At 51.4% G+C, this 15077-nt stretch overlaps 1 protein-coding gene across 1 annotated transcript; it reads right to left on the reverse strand.

Moving 5' to 3' along the window:
* Positions 1-2214: 2214 nt before the first annotated feature.
* LOC124664279 lies at positions 2215-3519 on the reverse strand. The gene is made up of 3 exons (XM_047201832.1): positions 3494-3519; positions 3086-3375; positions 2215-2999 (listed from the first exon to the last, which is right to left on the reverse strand). The coding sequence occupies exons 1-3, from the start codon at positions 3517-3519 to the stop codon at positions 2215-2217; spliced, it is 1101 nt and encodes a 366-aa protein (XP_047057788.1).
* Between the last annotated feature and the right edge of the window lie 11558 nt (positions 3520-15077).

The raw sequence follows: 15077 nt of genomic DNA on the forward strand, positions 1-15077 counted from the left end.
ACCAGGGCTGCATATAAGAAGGTTTCCTAGCATTTGTATTTGTACCCTAGGCACAAAGGTTTAGGGTTTAGCTTTGGGTTCTAGTCATTTCATTTAGTTGATCTTGAATCCTATCCAACACATACTCAAGAAAGGGAATTCAATTCAAACAATAGTAATCAAGAAATTTCTAACAAAGCAAGTCATGACAAGCTAAGCAAAAAAGTTTTTGTTCCCCCTAAAATTGGTATCTTTATCAACACATAAAACTAGGTTGGCAAAAGTTGAGGTTCACCTTGGAAAACGGACGCACACACTATCTTTTCCAATGCGAAGATACTTGTCGGTGTAGTCCGCTGGAATTCCATAGGTGATCATTCGCGTAGCTGCCGAGATCTTTTGGTATAAGCTAAAATCTAGCAGCCTAGCCTCGCTTCTCTGGCGGGTAAAAAAGTGGAAATTGGCCTCACAAGTTGAAATATCTTCACGAAGAGCTCTCTGTGCATTCTATCACAAACGCTAGATATTGAGCGGCTAGATAGGTACCTCGGCGAAGTAATTGAGCATGAGCATATTGTGCTCGGACACGGGGTTTCGTGGGATGTATAGATGGCTGACCATAGATCCTCGGCGCTTATTATTCTTCCAATCCTCAAGCTCTTTCACCGCGAGTGATGTGGGCATTACCCGCCGGGTACCTGACATTAGCCTACCTCCTCTGGCCCAACAGGGAGCCCACGAGAATCACTGCAGCCTACGGTTGCAGCGGTGGAAACATGGAAGAAGGCAGATTCTTGACGGACAAGGCAAGGTGACGTCGATTAAGGAAAATATAGATTATATCTTGTTGGGCGTTAACCCGCAACAGGTTCTAAAATCCGCATATTATAGATATACACAAAATCAGCGATGCAAAAGTAAACATGGACGTCGCTAGTTTTCGAATCCAGTTAGCTACACTCCATTAACACATTTGGCGTCAATGTTTACCCGTGATGCCCGTAAATATTCCACTATCAACGATTTTTTCAAGCCCCCTTGATCGAGCCTGGTATCAACAACCAACGATGTATTTATATTTTACTTGTATGCGGTAGATAACGCGGAGACCACCTGACGATATAGCGGCGATGGATTTATTTTCGGCCCGTCACTGGTATGAATTACTAGGCGAGCGTTCGATTTTGCGTCACGGGTGTTGTTGCAGCTAAATATTTTTTCAGTAATGCGATTACATGCATGCCTGGGCGTTTAAAAACACCAGGACCGTTGTAGTGTTTCTCTATTAGAGGTAGATCCCACATGTAAGGTCATCCCTAAGATGCATCCACTAACTTATTTATCTCTCTTATGCTCCTGACGTCGCATCTCCTGCCTTGAAGACGAGTAAGTTCGGCCTCCCCCGGTCCTCCACCTCCCCCGCCTTCTTCTGCTCCCACCCTTCGGCTAGCTAGTCTAGCAAGATCCGCCCGTTCTGACTCCATCTAGGAGGAGGACAACGGTGGTGTTGCTGATCTAGACGTGCCACCGACAGAGAGGAAAGGGGCCAACCAACGCCCATGTCACCGTCTAGCACCTTCTTCCACTCACTATCCATCGTCGTGCCCTGGCCAAATCATGGCCTCCAACCGCTGATCCGCCTAGCGCATACGCCTCTTCGCCGCTCACACTCGACTCCAACACGAGCCACGCGTTCGCGGTGGGGCTAATCTCGCGGAGCAGCGCGTGCATCAGCAACGTGAACTCTACGACGACTACCACTGCAGAAAGAGCCCCAGGTGGCATAAGGTTGGGGCTTTTACAAAAAAGAAAATAGAAAAATGACATATCATAAGAAGATATAGCATATACATGTGTTTTTCGCAAGAATACGCAGAAAACGGCATGCCACGTCAGCTTGACATGACTTTCAAATGACCTAGGCGATCAATTTTATTTTGAAAAAAAATAGAGAGTGAACAGATGGTTTTTCATGACCATAACGAAAACTAATTGTTTTATGAAACCCTAACAGAAAGAGTGGTTTTTTTTTTTGCAATTTTCTCGATTTCCAACGGTCGAATGTAAATTTTTATTAGATATTCATCGTTGGCATAAAAGATATTGTACATCGCAGTTCGCAGTACATAATAAAGTCCCGAGTTTTCAACACTTTAGGCGCTTATTATTGTGGTGTTAGTACTTGGCAATCATGCAAACATGCAAGGCCAGTACAACTCACCATATAGAGCGTGTTTACTTCTTGCACACCACGCCTTGGCCGTTCATGCCACTGGCGCAGGTGATCCCGGCGAGCTCCGACATGACGGAAGCCTCGTTGTTGCTACGGCTGGTTCCGAAGCGCGCCACGGCGCAGTCCGCCGCGAACAGGCTGGAAGCCGTGAAGCTGGCATCTCCTCCCATAGTGGGCATGGAGGCCCTGACGTCGAGCTTGTTGACGTAGTCGGAGCGGTACGTCTGGCCGACAACGCCGTGGACGTCGTCGGTGAGCGCGTCGAACTTGAAGGCGAGCTCGAGGTGGGCGAGGCAGTCGTCGGAGGTGACGCCGTAGCGGTGCACCCTTGAGTCCTCCTCGGTGATGGGCACGGCGTTGACCCTGACACTGAACTTCCCGTCGAGGGCGACTAGCACGCCGTTGGCCGCCTTGGTTCGGGTCACAGACAGCGCGGGGACACGGCTGGACGTCCATTTGGCAGCGTCGACCTGGTCAGCCGGGAGGTGCACGGGCTCGCCGTCGAGGGTGATCTCGAGGTGCTCGATGGCGTCGTCCCAGGTGCCGGTCTTCCTGGCGCCGACGTAGAGGTGGTGTCCGTCGAAGAGCACGGCGATGGCCTGGATCCACGTGAAGTCCCTGGACATGCCGCTGTGGCCGGACTTGCCGATGAAGTGCGCGTTGATGTGGAGGTCGCGGTCAGAGACGACGCAGAAGTCGGCATCCTTGCGGCCGTGGAAGTAGAACGCGTTGCCGTCGCCGCCGATGAAGCGTGGGTCGCCGCACGCTGCTCCCGGTTGGTCGCACGCTGCACGCACAAATAAAGCATAGAGCGTAGCCATTAGCCAAGACGACGAATTGGTTTACATGAATAGGTCAAGTGCTCGTTCTCACCACAAACGGCTTTGCAGTCGTACTCGGTGCAGCTGGCGAAGCATGTCTCAGGGCAGTCGTCGGGGCAGTCTATCTTCTTGTTGAAACAGTAGGGGTTCTCCTTGCGGTTGACATTGCATTTGACCTGCTTGGGCTTGGGCTTGGGCTTGGGCCCCTCCCCATTGGGTGGGCTCTTTGGCCCCTTTCCCTTGTCTGATTGCGCCGTGGCGACGGCGGCTGCGGCGAGAAGGATGACCGCCGCCAAAGCCAGCACGGCTCCCAGACGCCTCGCCATTGCGAGCGCCCTCACGCTGTTACTAGCTTAGTCTACTAGTGTATTCGGCGCTGATGGTTGGTCGAGATGGGTACGTTTGTATGGATGATTCCTACTTCCTAGGGTATTTATAGGGCCATCGACCGACCTGATACCTAAGCTCGCTTCGAACGTGGTGCATGTCAACGCTTGTGTCTTCACCGGAACGCTTGATGCCACAAAATGTATACCTTGCGTGCATTGATCATGCGTATGAAGCTTTATCCTAGCTGCCAGTCATGATCGAGCTACAAACTCCCTCCGATCATGTTTAATTGGCACCACATATGTACGCAAGTAAGCTAGTACTATTTGTGCAACACAGGTAGTACATGTAAGCATTGTTAGTGCGTTCTGAATTCTAATCTTAATTTCAGCTTCTGCGATGTAGCTTCGCAGGTTCATCCTGCTAAATGAAGCAATCCGATCGTCTTGCCGTCCTTCATTACAATATCTCTATCTCATCCTGAAGTCCTAGACTCTCTTCAGTCTCTTGTTCCTTCGATCATTCTGAAGTCAAATGCCAATACGAATGCTTGAACGTGAGGAAAAGTTGCAGGGGGTCGAGTAATGGTGAGAATTGATGCGATCCGTCGTGCGTACTCGATCGTGTGGCACAGCGTGCACCTACATTCATGGACACGTGAGCGTATTATCTTCAGAGACAAGCCCACGATTTTTTTTTTTTTGATGGAAGCGCAGGAAAATATTTGAGTTCAGTATTTCACTCTGTACCCCAATACTGTTCAGAACAGGCGCGCACATCATTTTAACACTCAAAACCATTTACTTCACCGTATCGATTCCAATTCGTCTGGTTTTAGGTGGAAGGAAAAAAAGTTTGATCGGGTACATTCAGGATTTGAGGGAAAATAGAAAGAAAAAGAAGAATACTTGGGAGCTGTTTTATGGTGCAATTTACTAGTCACGTGGGCTAGTAGTATTGGCTCATGGTATTCTGGGTAAGTAATATTTTTGTATTCTAGTTTTCTTCTAAAATCTGGAAGAGATTTGATGACAACTCTAGTAATCAGGAGCCGGCTCCAACAAGGTGAAGACCTACTATTTTTAGTCCACTGAATAGAAGTTAAAATCGTGTCAAGAGCTGGAACTTGTGAACTAGCGCCAGGGAAAAAAATCTAAATTTAAATAGAAGTCAAAACTTATAAAGTTTGACCAAATAAAAAAATATTTGTAGCGTGATATAAATATATTATAAAAATATAAATCTAGTAATATTAATTTGGTATCATGGATATTTATATTTTTGTCTACAACATTAGTCACACTTAGAGAAAGTTGACTTTGGACTAAATTTATAAGGCTTATTCATCGGAACGGAGAGAGTACTGATGTATCTAAGTATTACTAACATCTAATGATAAGTGACAAAAATAATCACGAATTGGAACTCAGCGGTCCAGCTAGACTATGGGCAGTAACTGTTAGGTTTCATTTTATTGTAACCAAGTACTCCTGAGTCGCCTCCCTCCCAGGCGGCTCTGGAGGCGCCCCTCCTGCCCAATCCTAAGCCTCCACCCATAGCTCTCTCATGGCCGTCGTTGCCGCCGCCGCTGGCGGTGATGGCAGCGCCTATCCAGTCGATTCGGCAGTGGGTAGGGGAGATGTCTCTCGGCCGCGTCTCATGGGGGTTGGTGGGCGTCGGCGGAGGGCCATGGGCGGCGCGGCTGGACTTGGCCGCGGTCTGAGCTCCTCCACCGGAGCGGCGACGAGGAGGGGGTGGTGCGCCGCTGGGCACACCGTGCGGTGGTGCTCTAGGTCACCTTGATCGGATCTGGGCCTTGGGCCAAGATCTGGACCGGGTGGGTCTAGGCAACTGTGGTCTTGGTGTTGGTCGTTGCCACACCGACGGGTCGTGCTAGATTGCCCTCTCCATGTCTTCCGATCTGGTTGGTAGTTGACCAGCGATGAGGGGGTTGCTAGTCTTGCGAATAATGGTGGTGGTCCTTGTTGTGGGTATACTTTATGGGTATATCAACGATGGTGGCATGGGGCCCATCGGGCGGCCCAGTTGCTGTTGATCATGAAGGATGAAGTCCAGCCCAGGAACCTGGAGCCGGATCCCAACCGACCTACGAAGGAGGCCGGATCCGTGGAGGCCCATAAAGTATCCGGATCCAGCACGGCCATGAGGAAGGCGGATCCTTGACGTACACGGCAAGATATTGTACCGTAGTTAGGCAACTTGTATTCCGGCTAGGACTCTCCATGTAAACCCTAGATCCGGGCGCCTTTATAAGCCGGATCCTCGGGAGCCCTAGAGGCACAACCAAAACCATTGTAACAACGCGCAAGCGCCCGCATAATTCCGGACAAGAAGCGAGAGGCCCCGTCATCGAGCAGGTGTTCCGAAGCCGGGTAACTCGCGTACCACCGTCCCGTGTGCACTCCGCCCTATGGCCCCTACTTCTTCTCCCCCTCGTGAGGATCCCTCCTCCGGGGTACCGTCGAATAGGCAACGACAGTTGGCGCCCACCGTGGGACCTGAGGCGTCTGGAGGCCGGAACCGGGAGGGCTCCGCCATGGGAAGCTACGACGACTCGATCGCTGTGGGGCGCGTACTCTACGCCGAGAATTTTCCGATCGTCCCTCCGGACGAATTCTGGATTCCGGCTAGGTCAAACCCCGTCAAGCTCTCCATCGTCCCAATCGGCGGCATCCACATCTTCATCGGCGAGACCGTCGATTCCGACGGAAACGCACTGGTAAGTAACGCTGACGCGTCCGCCGCTGAGCTGGACGCCGTCGCAAAGTTCCGATCTGAGTCGCAGGAGCTTCCTAAGGAAGGTTCCGCCCTAGATCAGGAAAAATCAAAGCCCACCCAATCCGCCCCTGAGCAGGAGAAAACGGTGGAAGACCAATGCAGATCCGCCTGGGTCTCCCAGGTGTTAGAGAAGCAAAGGTGTCACTTCGTGCACTTCTTGGCCCATACCGCAGGAGACGCCCTCCACCAGGGCGAGGCCGATCCTTTGCAGGTTGAGGCACCCGGAAACAACGTCGCTCCGGATCTGCATGAGGCAGTCGGAGACAGTGACGCTCCGGAACAAGAGGAAGCCGGAAACCCTGAGGAATCAATCCTCGGTAACTTGAGCCCAAATTCCGACGATGCCTCCTCAATAGGCACAGAAGAATACAATCGCTTGACAAAGGAGCTCAAGATCGGGGAAGAAGCTGACGGCACCTCATCCATGAATACAGAGGAATTCAACCGCAAGCTCGAGGAACTCGGAGGCGGTGAGCAAGCTGAAGTAGAATCCGCCCAGCTGATACGTCCAATTTGCATCACTATTTTGTATCATAATTTGCTGTTATTCATTGATATATTTCATATTGGGACACAATACTTATGTTATTTCATCTATTTTGCATGTTTCATCATTATTGGAGGATCAAGCACCGGAGCCGGATTCTCGCTGGAAAAAGCACCGTCAGAACGCAATATTTCGGAAGATCAACTGTGGAAGGGAATTTCACGTAAATTCCTATTTTTTCAGATGACGGAGGGAGCCAGAAGGGGAAGAAGAGGGGAGCCAAGGTGGGCCCAGACCACAGGCCGGCGCGGCCCATGGCCTGGCCGCGCCACCCTTGTGGTGTGGGGGCCCCACAGCCCCTTTCGCCTCCTTTTCTTCGCGTACTCCTTCGTCCCGAAAACCTAAGCCGCATAGAGGACCTCACGAAGGGTTACGGTCTGCCTCTGCGGGGCGGAGAACACCAGAGAGAAAAGAGCTCTCCGGCGGGCAGGAATCCGCCGGGGAAATTCCCTCCCGGAGGGGGAAATCGACGCCATCGCCATCGTCATCGAGCGGGACATCATCTCCATCATCATCATCATCATCTCCACCATCTACACCGCCATCACCACCGCTGCACCTCGTCACCGCTGTAACAATTTGGGTTGAATCTTGATTGTATGATAGGGGAAACTCTCCCGGCATTATTCTCTACTTGTTATTGATGCTATTGAGTGAAACCATTGAACCAAGGTTTATGTTCAGATTGTTATTCATCATCATATCACCTCTGATTGTATTCCATATGATGTCTCGTGAGTAGTTCGTTTAGTTCTTGAGGACATGGGTGAAGTCTAAATGCTAGTAGTGAATTATGGTTGAGTAATATTCAATGTTATGATATTTAAGTTGTGGTGTCATTCTTCTAGTGGTGTCGTGTGAACGTCGACTACACGACACTTCACCATTTATGGGCCTAGGGGAGTGCATCTTGTATTCGGTTGCTAATTGCGGGGTTGCCGGAGTGACGAAACCTAAGCCCCCGTTAGTATATCGATGCAAGAGGGATCGCAGGATCTCGCAGTTTAAGGTTGTGGTTAGATTTATCTTAATTACTTTCTTGTAGTTGCGGATGCTTGCAAGGGGTATAATCACAAGTATGTATTAGTCCTAGGAAGGGCGGTGCATTAGCATAGGTTCACCCACACAACACTTATCAAAACAATGAAGATTATTTAGCTACATGAAGCGAAAGCACTAGACTAAAATCCCCGTGTGTCCTCAAGAACGTTTGGTCATTATAAGTAAACAAACCGGCTTGTCCTTTGTGCTAAAAAGGATTGGGCCACTCGTTGCAATTATTTCTCTCGCATTTTACTTACTCGTACTTTATTCATCTGTTACATCAAAACTCCTTGAATACTTGTTTGTGAGCATTTACAGTGAATCCTTCATCGAAACTGCTGCCAACACCTTCTGCTCCTCGTTGGGATCGACATTCTTACTTATCGAAGATACTACGATACACCCCCTATACTTGTGGGTCATCACCAGCCGATGCAGGTTCTAGCAACCGTAGCACCGCTGGATCAGCACGAAACAGAAGACGAAGCCTCCAACTCCGACCCAGGACCATCGAACGTAAGGTCTCCGTTAGATCGGGCACGACCACGAAAAGATATCCTGTCACCAGAAGAGATGGTCGAGCAAGCACGCATGGATTTAGTCGCGCAGTCTGATATCCTCAACAAACCAATAACTCACGAGGAAGCTGCAGATCCGGAGGCCTTAGAAGCCAAAAGACAGGAGATGCTAGCGACAGCTCAGAAGTTTGCCAAGACCGCTGCCGCAATGATGGAAGAAAGAACCATAGCGGCGAACTTCGTGGACCACTTTCAGAAGAAGGATCGCGAGGTCGATGAATCTCTCGAAAAGGTCAGGCAACTCGAGAAGCACTGGGAGGCCAAGGTAAAATTTGTGCAGGAGGAAGAAGCTAGAATCAGGCGAGAAGCCATCCTTCCCCGTAAGATTACCTTCGCAACACCCACAGAGCAGCAGCCGCTCGCAACTCCAAAGGATAACATGAAGAAGGCTGCGGAGCTCCTGAAAAATAAGGACGAGGAGATTGACATCAACTACGTCCGGAAGCTCGTTGCCTCAGCAATGCAGCAACAGAGCAAGGCAGACACTTCGCGCAGGTTGGAATCCAATCCGGAACACTGCATATCCACCGCGCAGAAGGACGCCACAGCAGGTCAACACCGTGATGGCGAGTCGCGCACCGGATCCACGGAGCACAGAAGGAAAGTCAGAGAACATCCGAATCCAATCCCCGTGCCCTCGGATTCAACCCCGAAAAATCCGTTAAAGGGAAAGGATCCGATGTATACTGGCAGAGACAAGTACCGTGTTCCATCACCGCCACCCCGAGCTTCGCGTCCTCCGCTACCTCCTCGACGTCGCAGTCCCGCCGGAAACACCAGGCCCCATGGGCCAGGTGGAATCAACATCCGCGACAACATGCCGCCTCCTAGGGACAGGAGCAGGGAGCGTACGCCGGAACCACGCAGAGGCCGGAACCAAGACCGCGAGCCTGAGCCTCGTCGGAACCAAGACCGCGAGCCTGAGCCTCGTCGGAATCAAGACCGCGAGCCTGAACCAAGGAGGAGCCGGAACGAAGAGCGCGCACCTGAGCCACGCAGGAGCCGGAACGACGGAGGCGACCACCACCAAGAGGAAGGGAGCCACCGAAGCCGGAGCCAGCCGCGAGAACCACGCCGAGAGTCCGAAGGCGGAAGATCATCCTACAGGCCCCCTCGCAGATCTCCCTCGCCACCACCCAGTGGAGGCGGAGGTGGAGGCGGAGGCAGAGGCCGGAGATCCCGTTCCCGCTCAAAATCACCCGGCGGCGGTCCCCGCGATGCCCGGGATCGCCTCAACGAGTACAGATCCGACTACATCGGTCCAAGGTGCTTTGGCCAGATGATCCGAGAGGAACCAAAGCCAAGAAGCTTGAACCTTAAGCTACCAGGAAACCTGAAGCATTATGATGGCAACGAGAGGCCGGATACCTGGATTGAGGATTACTACAATGCAGTAACCTTCGCCGGAGGAACCCCGAATATAGCTCGCCGCATGCTCCAGTTGTACCTTATTGGTCCAGCTCGTGTTTGGCTCAGTGACCTTGAGGAAAACACTATCTTTTGCTGGTTGGACCTGAAGAAGGCTTTCGAGAACCACTTCAGGGGCACCTACAAGAGACCGGCCACCACCAGCGACCTTCAAGCTTGCATCCAGAAGAAGGGTGAGACATCCAGAAGTTTCCTTACCCGATGGTTGGCAACCAGAAACGAGTGCGAGAACGTAGATAACAGCACATCAATGCACGCCTTCATTGGTGGTTTGCAGCGCGGGGGGCTGCTGCGCCACAAGCTTACCTGTCTGGTGAACGCGAACAAGCTCACTCTTGACGAGATGATAAACATCGCCAGTGATCACACTGCCGCCGATGACGACGCAGGCGGAGATCTCGCAGCTACAGCCATACCCCTGCACCAACAGAAGAAAAACCGTGATAATGGCGTCAGCAACAACAACAAGCGGAAGAACCCCCTGAAGACCAGAAGGGCGGAGGATCCGACATGGTCGCCATGACGTTCCAACGCGGAGGTTCAGGAGGCGGAAGAGGCCGCGGACGTGGAAGCGGAGCAGGCAGGGGCCAGCAGCGCGCTGACGAGGTCACCGCAGCCGGATCCCGCGCCCCCCAAACGTACGAAGAATACAGGGATATGCCGTGCCTGGCCCATCTGGATCCGGCTACGGGCAAATCCACCCATACCAATCGCAACTGCAAGTGGGTCAACGATCTGAAGAACGACCCGGAGGCAGGATATAAGCGAGCCCGGAAGCACCGCTCGCGCGGCAAAGGAGGCAAGGGCAAGAACAAGGACAAAGAGGAGGATAGTTCCGAGGCCATGGATGAGGATGACGCTTCGCCGGAACCCAAGGAGGGTACCGCAGCCAACAAGTCCAACCCCTTTGGTAAGAAGAGTGTCGGAACTTACCACACCTTCCTCGGAACCCCAACTGTCCGCGCAAAAAAATCGGCGCTCCGGATCTTGAACGCCACAGTTCCGGCTGTGCCGCAGTATGTCAAGTGGTCGGAGAAAGCCTGTACCTTTGACAGGTCGGATCACCCGGCCGTCATCCCCAAAGAGTGCTACGCCCTGGTTGTAAGTCCCCGCATAGACGGGTATGACTTCTCCAAGTGTCTTATGGACGGAGGAGCTAGCCTGAACATCATGTACCTGGAGACCCTGGAGAAAATGAACCTCACCAAGGAACATCTCAAACACAGCACCACTGAATTTCATGGTGTGGTTCCGGGTAAGAAGGCAAACTCTCTGGGCAGCATCAAACTTCCCGTGGCCTTCGGCAATGTGAACAACTACCGCAAAGAGATGATCACGTTTGAAGTAGTGCCCTTCAAAAGCTCCTACCACGTGATCTTCGGCAGGCCCACCTACCACAAGTTCCACGCCAGGGCATGCTACATCTACAACAAGCTCAAGATTCCGGGCCCTAACGGTATGATCACCGTGTCCGGAGACTACAAGAAAGCTAGGGACTGCGAGGAAGGCGATGCCGCCTTTGCAGAATCTGTCATATCTGGAGAGGAGCTGCAAGGTTACAGAGCCGCGGTGGATCCGACTGAGATGCAGACCACCAAGAAGCAGATCTCCGAACAGAAGACCTCGTTCAAGGCCGCGATAGAAACCAAGAAGCATGACCTCGTTGAAGGTGACAACTCCAAGCAGGTTTCAGTCGGAGCCAACATGGACCCCAAATAGGAAAGCGCGCTCGTCGAGTTCCTCACAGCTAACATGGATATCTTCGCATGGCAACCTTCTGACATGTCCGGAGTACCAAGGGAACTCGCCGAGCACTACCTCAACATAAATCCGGGTGCAAAACCGGTGAAGCAAGCTATGCGACGCTTTGGAGACAAGAAGCGCCGCGCCATAGGAATGGAATTAGCAAAGTTACTAGAGGCAGGTTTTGTAGTAGAAGTTATCCATACTGATTGGGTCGCAAACCCCGTCCTTGTACCCAAAAAGAATTCTGAAATACTAAGAATGTGCATCGATTACTCCGGCATGAATAAGCATTGTCCGAAAGATCTGTTCCCTTTGCCGCGCATTGACCAAGTCATTGATTCGACGGCAGGGCGGAACTTCGTGTTTTCTTGACGCATATTCCGGGTATCATCGGATCCCGATGAAGGAGTCCGACCAAAAGGCGACCTCTTTCATCACACCCTTTGGCACATACTGCTATTTTACCATGCCTTTTGGCTTGAAAACGCAGGTGCCACATACCAACGTACGATGCAGCGGTGCTCGAAGGACCAAATTGGCCGGAACGTGCACGCCTACGTCGACGATATCGCGGTCATGACCCGAAAGGGATCCGACCTGCTCAGCGACCTTAAGGAAACCTTTGATAATCTCCGACGGTACAAGATGATGTTAAATCCGCTGAAGTGCGTCTTTGGCGTACCAGCAGGAAAACTCCTTGGCTTCATTGTTTCTCACAGGGGCATCGAAGTTAACCCGGAAAAAATCAAGGCTATCCTGAACATCAAAAGGCCAACTTGTCTCAAAGATGTGCAACGGTTAACTTGTTGCGTTGCGGCAATCAGTAGATTTGTTAGCCGTCTTGGCGAGAAAGCCTTACCTCTATACAAGCTGCTAAAGAAAACAGACAAATTTGTCTGGGATGAGGCAGCAGACGAAGCACTTCAGGAGTTGAAGAACATACTCTCCTCCCCACCTATACTGGCAGCTCCAGCTGAGTCAGAGCCTATGCTCCTCTACATGGCGGCTACCAACAAAGTTATCAGCCTCGTAATCGTGGTGGTGCGAAAGGGAGAAGGATATGAGCACGGAGTCCAAAGGCCTGTCTATTACATTAGCGAAGTCCTGACGGAATCCAAGAAGAGGTACCCTCACTTTCAGAAGCTGGCATACGGAGTCTTCCTAGGCAGCCGGAAGCTGAGGCACTACTTCCAGGAGCACCCAATGACAGTGGTGAGAAAGGCTCCCCTGGCAACAATCATCAACAACTCCGACGCAACAGGACGCGTAGCAAAATGGGGCATCGAATTATCTGTCTTCGACATCAACTACGAAGCCCGAACTGCAATCAAGTCTCAAGTTCTAGCGGATTTCATCGCGGATTGGACTGAAGCACCGGAGGGCACACCTCGTGCTTGAACCCGAAGCTTGGGTCATGCACTTTGACGGATCCAAGCAACATCAAGGCTCGGGGGCCGGAGTTACCCCGAAGTCACCCACCGGAGAAGATCTGCAGTACGTCTCTGCGATTCACTTCGAAGCTACCAACAATATGGCGGAATACGAGGCTCTACTACACGGTCTGCGCATCGCTAAGGAAATTGGGATCAAGCACATCATATGCTGCGGAGATTCCGACCTGGTGGCACAACAAGTAGCCGGAACCCGGAACGCCGTAAACTCCGTCATGGCGGCTTACAGAGACGAAGTTGACGAGATCGCCAAGTGCTTCCTCGGATACGAAGTCAAGTACGTCGAAGAGACGATAACACGACAGCGAGACATGCTATCCAAGCTCGGATCCGGCAGGAAACCAATTCCGCCTGGAATTTTCCTTGAGCATCTACGAGTACCCTCAGTAAAGGGCGCAAACCCGGAAAATCCCGATCTGGCAGTTTCTCCGACTAAGGAAGTGATGGCAATCATTCCGGCCTGGACTCAGCCGTTTCTGGATTATCTCATCGATCAAAAGTTGCCGGAGGACGAAGTCCACGCACGACAGATCATCAGACGAGCAAGATCCTACACAATTGTTGATGGACAGCTCTACAAACGAAGTGCAAACGGGGTATTTCTCAAATGCGTCTCTAGTCAAGATGGCATTGAAATCCTCAGAGAGATCCATGCAGGGATTGCGGGCATCATGCCGCCCCCGAGTCCCTCGTTGCAAAAGCTTTTCGGTTAGGATTTTACTCGGTTAACAGCTAAAGAAGATGCCGAGAAGCCGGTAAAAACTTGCCGAGGTTGTCGAGTACTACGCTACTCAACCAAACGCTCCAGCCCAAGAGCTGAGGACCATCCCTATCACCCGGCCGTTCGCGGTCCGGGGGCTCGATATGGTTGGTAAGTTAAAGAAATCATCTCCTGGTGGTCATGAATACCTCCTGGTCGCTATTGACAAGTTCAGTAAGTGGATCGAGGCAAAGCCAGTGAGAAAAGCCGATGGTGCTACGGCACTAAAATTTGTATGCAGCCTCGTGACGAGATTCGGCATCCCACACAGCATAATCACAGATAATGGTACAAACTTTGCGCAGGGAGAACTCAAGGATTACTGCGATGAAGTTGGGATCCGGCTTGACCTTGCATCTGTGGCCCATCCACAATCTAACGGTCAAGTCGAACGAGCCAATGGCCTTATACTAGCCGGAATTAAACCTCGCCTTGAAGAACCGCTGCGCCGCGCAGCCGGAGCTTGGGCTGACGAGCTAGACTCTGTTCTGTGGAGTTTACGAACTACCCCTAATAGGTCAACAGGATTTACTCCTTTCTTCCTGGTATACGGATCCGAAGCTGTGCTCCCCACTGACATCATCCATGATTCACCGCGAGTTTCCGCCTACAACGAAGAAACTGCTGACGAGGCTCGACAGCTATCTGTGGACCTGATCGAAGAAGCTCGGAATTTAGCCGACCAACGCTCCACCATTTATCAGCGAGGCTCAGACGCTACCATAGCCGTCGAGTTCGGAACCGCTCGTTCATGGTCGGAGACTTAGTCCTCCGCCTTCGCCAGGTGAAAGATCACAAGTTGCAATCCCCATGGGAAGGACCTTTTGTCATCAGCAAAGTACTACACAACGGATCCTACTATCTCGTTGATTTCCGGGAATTAAAGGATAGACCTGCCAACTGGCACCGGAAACGAAAGCGAGAGGATCCGGGTGACATATATGATGAAACAGATCGTCCCTGGAACATAGCACAGCTACGTCCTTTCCACACTTAGCGCTTTACGCATTACATACCTTGTAATATCTATGAATACATGATCAATGAAATAAAGCTTTTGGTTCACTCTTAGAGTCTTTTACCTCCTTTAATTATTCATTTTTGGATCGTGTACGTTTTTTCCGACTAAAACCGCAGAGCTGGATCTTTCCGCCTAGGCGTGTATGAAAGTTGTGATTTTCAAAACCGTCCTTTAGGACGTAAGCTTAAATTTTCTGGCGGAAATTCTTTCTGTTGCAAACCTATGGATTCCTGGTAGCGACTTCTGGCGCTTGGGCTGGGGGCTTGTTTCCGCGGTTATTGACGGATTGCCATTGGGCTTCGTCGCCGCTGGCGAGCGTTTCCGGCTCGGGTTTTCCGGC

The sequence above is a fragment of the Lolium rigidum genome, chromosome 6, assembly GCF_022539505.1.
Source record: "Lolium rigidum isolate FL_2022 chromosome 6, APGP_CSIRO_Lrig_0.1, whole genome shotgun sequence".
Classification (NCBI taxonomy): Eukaryota; Viridiplantae; Streptophyta; class Magnoliopsida; order Poales; family Poaceae; genus Lolium; species Lolium rigidum.